This window comes from Syngnathus typhle, linkage group LG19, assembly GCF_033458585.1.
Source record: "Syngnathus typhle isolate RoL2023-S1 ecotype Sweden linkage group LG19, RoL_Styp_1.0, whole genome shotgun sequence".
Taxonomy (NCBI): Eukaryota; Metazoa; Chordata; class Actinopteri; order Syngnathiformes; family Syngnathidae; genus Syngnathus; species Syngnathus typhle.
The window spans coordinates 879,655-885,709 of record NC_083756.1 but is presented as its reverse complement, the minus strand read 5'-3'; the positions used below and the strand labels follow the sequence as shown (position 1 = coordinate 885,709).

At 40.8% G+C, this 6,055-nt stretch overlaps 1 protein-coding gene across 2 annotated transcripts; it reads left to right on the top strand.

Moving 5' to 3' along the window:
* The first annotated feature begins 3,675 nt into the window (after positions 1-3,675).
* LOC133143774 (elongin-C) lies at positions 3,676-4,986 on the top strand. Of its 2 annotated transcripts, none has more exons than XM_061265929.1 (4): positions 3,676-3,809; positions 4,246-4,270; positions 4,381-4,524; positions 4,657-4,986. In XM_061265929.1, exons 2-4 carry the CDS (start codon positions 4,267-4,269, stop codon positions 4,845-4,847), a joined length of 339 nt encoding a protein of 112 aa, XP_061121913.1. In that variant the 5' UTR covers positions 3,676-3,809; positions 4,246-4,266; the 3' UTR covers positions 4,848-4,986. The 2 variants fall into 2 exon arrangements, with proteins under 2 accessions (XP_061121913.1, XP_061121912.1); XM_061265928.1 differs by having other exon boundaries at positions 3,690-3,809; positions 4,354-4,524.
* The last annotated feature ends 1,069 nt before the right edge of the window (positions 4,987-6,055 follow it).

Here is a 6,055-nt window from a genome sequence, read left to right as displayed (position 1 = left end):
TATGGTGCGTACCCTCCAAGCAATGAAAGCCCTCCTGTTGACCTTCTCATAATGAGGTCTCAAGGGAAGCTGGAGCTTGTCATCAAAGTGTCTTTGTCAGACTGTCGCATTCATGGAGCGAGAACAGGCAGGTGCCTGTTTTTCACTGAATGATTGAGATGTGCTGTGTTACATCTGCCTCCGTCATTTGCATGTGACTCACTTGTATTCCCACATTTTTCTTTTTCTTGGAGTTTGTCTTTACCTACTGTCAGCATTAGCATAAATTTATTGCATCATACATTTCTGTATGACGGGCTAACTGGAATTTATGTGTACGTTCTCCTGAGAGCTAGTGTAAAACACAAATGTGATGCCCCAGCTTGTCGGGAATGATATTCAATATCTGTGTTACTATTCTCATATGTGCAGGGTGTCCACCAAGATTTAAGTGCACTCGCTGCACAAATATAAACTGAAACCCTGGCGCTCTTTAGTGTCATCAAAGAGGCCATTTAACGCATTCCAATGACAGCTAATGTCATAGAGGGCAATCATCTATTTATGTTAGGCCAAGACAGCATTACTTGCCACTATTATGTCTTATTTTTAAATAATATTTGATAGTGTAGTTACTATTGTAAGATTAAATTAAGACAGATAATACCAAAGTGTAATGAATTTAATTGACATATATTTGCTATAAATAGTTGCTTCAAGAGATGAACCGTCGTCCCAGGCTGAAGTCCAGGGCATGCATTCACGTCGGTTAGTTAGTCACATCAGACCAGAGAATTTAATGCAAAGAAACTTGTTTCTAAAATTGGACAGAAGCTCCTCAGTGCCCTGGCTTTTTTTTTCCTTTTCCAAACTTGTGCTAAGCCATCAGTACAAACAAAGTCAAAGTCAAAAAGTCAAAGTCTGCTTTATTGTCAACATCTTCACATGCCGAGACACACAAAGAGATCGAAATTACGTTTTCCCTATCCCACGGTGACAAGACATATTACACGATAGACATACAAGTAAACGACGCAATATAAAAAACAAGAAGGCACAAACAATAAATAATAAGAGTAACAATAAATAATAAATAAATAGATAACACAACGAATAAAAGCCAGTGTGCATACAGACAGTAAAAGTACAGGACGCTACGCAGAACGGGGAAGCGAGTTCAGGATCCTGACAGCCTGGAGTATGAAGCTGTTTGAGAGTCTGGTGGTGCGGGAGCGCAGGCTTCTGTACCTCTTCCCAGAGGGCAGAAGCTCGAACAAAGAGTGAGCGGTGTGACTCACATCACTCACAATCGTGGTCGCCTTGCGGGTGAGATGGGAGGTGTAAATGTCCTTCAAGGAGGGGAGCGAAGCACCAATAATCTTACCAGCCGTGTTCACTATGCGCTGCAGGGCCTTCAAGTTGTAGTCAGTGCAGCCGCCACCCCAAACAGCAATACAGCTGGAGAGGACGCTCTCAATGGTGCCGCGGTAAAATGTAGTCATGACGGCCGGAGGGGCGCTCGCTCGCCTGAGTTTCCGCAGGAAGTACAGGCGGCGCTGGGCTTTCTTTGTCAGTGATGCGGTGTTGGTGGACCAGGAGAGATCCTCACTGATGTGCACCCCCAGGAACTTGGCGCTGCTCACTCTCTCCACCACAGCACCGTCGATGGTCAGCGGCAGGTGTTGGGTGTGACACTTCCGGAAGTCCACAACATGATCTGCTTTCTGTGTCTTGCATAGCAAGCTTAGCTTAGCTTAGCTGTTAAATTTACATAGGCAAAGCCTGAGTTATAAAACCCTAAGCTCACCAAAGGCATCTTGTCTGGGGGGGGCTGTCCAAATTATTTTAAAAACACACAAATTTGATCACATGCCATTTAGATGTTAATATTCTGTTTACCACAGCAATACTGTAGAATGACTCCTTGTCACAAATTAGGCTTTAAATACTACGTTGGCCACAAGCTATTGATGCTAAGTGATTGTCACATCTGCTCATGTGTCATTTATGCCATTTAAAGCCTAACGCAGATGGATGGATGGATGGATGGATAGATGGAAAGATATTGAACATTCAAATATCAGGCCACTCCAAATGGCTGCAGGCAAGAAAGTAATGGGACAATTCATTGTGACAGGCCTTTGCTTCTTTTAACTGAAGTATTGCCCGCGGACACCCCCCCCCCCCATCCTTTCCTATATCGCCACTAGACATTCTGACCTGGTTTAGCAATGCTTTGTTTTTGTGTCGTCTGAAGGTAAGCAACGTAATATTAGGACTTTCTCGTATGCTAGTTATGGTGTAGAATAGAATAGAATAGAATAGAATAGAATAGAATAGAATAGAATAGAATAGAATAGAATAGAATAGAATAGATCTTTATTGTCATTGTCAGACAAGAGAGAAGACCAATTGGCATGACAAAAGATATTACAAGTGCATGCTAGTCTGTGTTTGTGTGTGTGTCCCTAAAATAGAGCATCAAGCAGCTGCAGTAGGCCGCCGGCGTCATATCAGAGAGACATGAAAGCGGCCGCCGCCACCCGCCAGCTCTGATCAGAAGCACTAATGGTGTAATGGAGGGGAGGGGGTGGTGATGGTGTCTGCAAGGTCACTGATTGCTTTCCACTGTGTGTGTGGGCACCAACAGAACTTTTTGGATCACCCTGTGAAAGCCAGGCCTTACTATAAAACAAATACCAGGTCAGCGGCGTCACTTCTGCAGCATGTGTTTCATTGCTTTATTTTTTTATCCACAAAGACAGGACTCTGTGGACTACTTTAAGTGTAACAGCTCCGGGTTGTTTCACATTTCACCAGTCATCGCTTTTTGGACATGCAGCGACACTAATCAATGTCACATTCTGTACCTGACCGTGACTATCGGTCCACTTTTCACTGCCAAGCATAAGGGTGTTCCTACGTCACATCTTAAAGTTTGGCATCAGTGCCTGAACTGTTTTTTTATTTTGGAAGGCAAATGGAGGGGGAGAGGTGTGTGTGTGTGTGGGGGGGGGGGGGGGGGGGTATGACCGTGCAGCACGCATGCTTAACTCACACATTCTAGCTTCTATGTAGATTTATGGGCCTGTGAAATGTCACTGTCACATGCTCACCTGCTCTCGTCCATCATAACAAGAGGAAACAGTCACCCGATGGGCTATTCTGTAACACATACGACCCCTACAGGACGAAAAGTGCATATTAATTACCATCAGAAGCCTTGAAATATTAATCTATAATAGATTATATCCGTCGATAAATATTAATTCGGGTTTTCTATTTTAAATAAATGAACAACACATACATATGAAGCAACACTTTATCTAAGTCCCAAATCTGCTTTTCTGGGGTTGACAATGTAAATGCTCTACTGACGATGTCGATGAGCCGTTCAAAGATTACGCTAAATGCCTACGTCACGATTTGAAAGGTTTCTGTTTAGACTAATTATGGTTGTATTCCCCAAGCAAACCACACGGGCACTTCAATGAACTAAAGGAGACAATTATTCCATGTTCTTGCACTTTGGGCACCTTCGTTTTGCAATTAGAAGGTATGTCATTGGCAATTGTTACACATGTTGCTGTAAGAGAAGTGGAATGTCTGGTGTGAAACGCTGACCCACAAAAAATATTTTCAATAAAATAAACAAAATGAGGTGCACTGCTTCAGTAAAACTGTTTATTTGCAGAGACGGAACACATTGCCACAGAAGCACTACGGGTCATTTTAAGTCAGGCACAAGTGGAAACTGTTTCCGGTTGTCACATCCCGGCTGTTAAAGTTAGCTGAAGCATTATTGCCACTCCGCAATCTACCTACAAGTGGTAAGATGTATGCGATTAAATTATTTACTTTATTTTACGTTTAGTGTTTGGTAAAATGGCGACTGTAGCCAGAGCTTTAAATTCCTTATTGTAAACGTGTCGTTTTAGAAAGCATAAACGTGAGTAGTCACGGCATTAGCATGTTAGCCGTTTAGCATGAGCCAGCTAACTCCAACTGCGGCGAACTCGATTGGAGATTTTGGCTGATGGCAGATGATCGTAACTAAAGAGACACTTCAAACGTAGTTTTCGCCTAAATATCGTTGTGTGGGTTTGAATGCCATGTTTAGTCAACATCTATTTAAAGGGCCCGTATTGGAATCACCGTTTCGGCACACATCACCACTCCCACTTGCCGATTATATTTCATTACTCGTCACAAGATGTGCATATAAATTTATACGCTTTTTAAATGCCGTTCTATTTTCCTTGATAGGAACAAATTCCCTGCATCAGCATGGGTGAGTTATGTTTTCTTTGCGGCATACAACCCCAGCTGTTAAGAAGGCGTGCCGACAATATTATTTACATGTTTGGTTTACAGTTGTCAGAAACTTTGCCTGTTTTAAAGATGGTGAAGAAAGGACCTATGGCGGCTGTGAAGGACCAGAAGCCATGTATGTGAAATTGATATCTTCAGATGGCCATGAGTTCATTGTGAAAAGAGAACATGCGTTGACGTCGGGGACGATCAAGGCTATGCTGAGTGGTCCAGGTGAAGATCCAGACAATATACAACATGTTATGATTTGGGATTGACATCAAAATATGAATATTAAAGTATCTTTTTTCCTATTTGTACAATATGATGCTCATCATTGATGATTTCTCTCCCCCCTTCATGCAGGTCAATTTGCCGAGAATGAAACCAACGAAGTCAACTTCAGGGAGATTCCCTCTCATGTCCTCTCCAAGGTCTGCATGTACTTCACTTACAAGGTCCGCTACACCAACAGCTCCACGGAAATCCCTGAATTCCCCATCGCTCCCGAGATTGCATTGGAACTGCTCATGGCAGCTAATTTCCTGGATTGCTAAAGTGTTGATGCAGTAACCTGTATCACTTGATGCTTTTGACTATTTAACTTGTTTTGCCATAAAACCTTGTAAAACATGATTTTGCATCAGAATATTAGTCGTTGTTTAAGTATTAAAGAATTTCATTTTAATGTATGAATACGGCAGACTGTGTTCACTTGTGAAACGTGTCTGTTCTTTCCACCATTTCCCCCACCCCACTTAGTAAACAGTTGTTTGAGCCGTGACAAAGATTTGTCTCTACTTTTTTGGCAGTTTTATGTGCTACAACTAAATTATGACATTTGCAGTGTTTATAAGATTCAAGGTGGCAGCAACGTGTCATTTATAGTTTGTATGTGTTCTACAGGTGTATTATTTTCAAATTCTTAAGAGATGGACAAACATTCATTTTATAATTTTATATTTAATAATTAAGAAAACATGTGAAAAAAAGCCAGAAAAAATAATGGGATGTCGTGGGGTACAAATGCTTAATGTACTTTACAAAAACAGACAGTAGGACATGGAGGAACATGAACCAGTGAGCATTACCAATAATGGCAAATTTCTTTGGAAATAATTGATAGTTATTCTTTTCCCGTGCATTTCAGAGCAGTAGTTGTAGTCAATTCCACGAGACAAGTAATTAAATTCTATTTGCAACTTGCAAGTGTGACTATTTTGCAACCTGAGAAATTCTAATAGGCATTTGCATTTTCAAAATACTGGTTTATAATTTTTGCCTTTAAAATCTTCAATTGAGTGCAATCATGTAACAGGGGTGTCAAACTCTTTTTTTGCGGGCCGCATTGTAGTCATAGTTTCTTTCGGAGGGCCATTATGACTCCACCCAAATAAATGTATGAGGTATATACAGTATAAGCTACAATACAAACCGACAAATAACTCGTTTTCAAATCAGACTAGTAAAAACTGGTTAAATTAAAAACAAAAAAAAATTAAAATTAAAAGTGAAGACAATTTGCTATTCTAGTAAAGACACACGAATTTGATGCACAATTTGTCTTCGCGTGCCACATAAAATGATGTTGATTTGAGTTTGCCTTGAGTTTGATTTTAAATGTACATAAGGAGTGTAAATAGCACTGATTTGTGGAGCTATTTCAATCTACTTGTGATTTAATTTTTAATTTTAGTTAAGTTATGAATAAAATTTCCTGTGTGGATGAATAAATCGTTTTGTGGAAGTGGAGGACAGTGCAAAT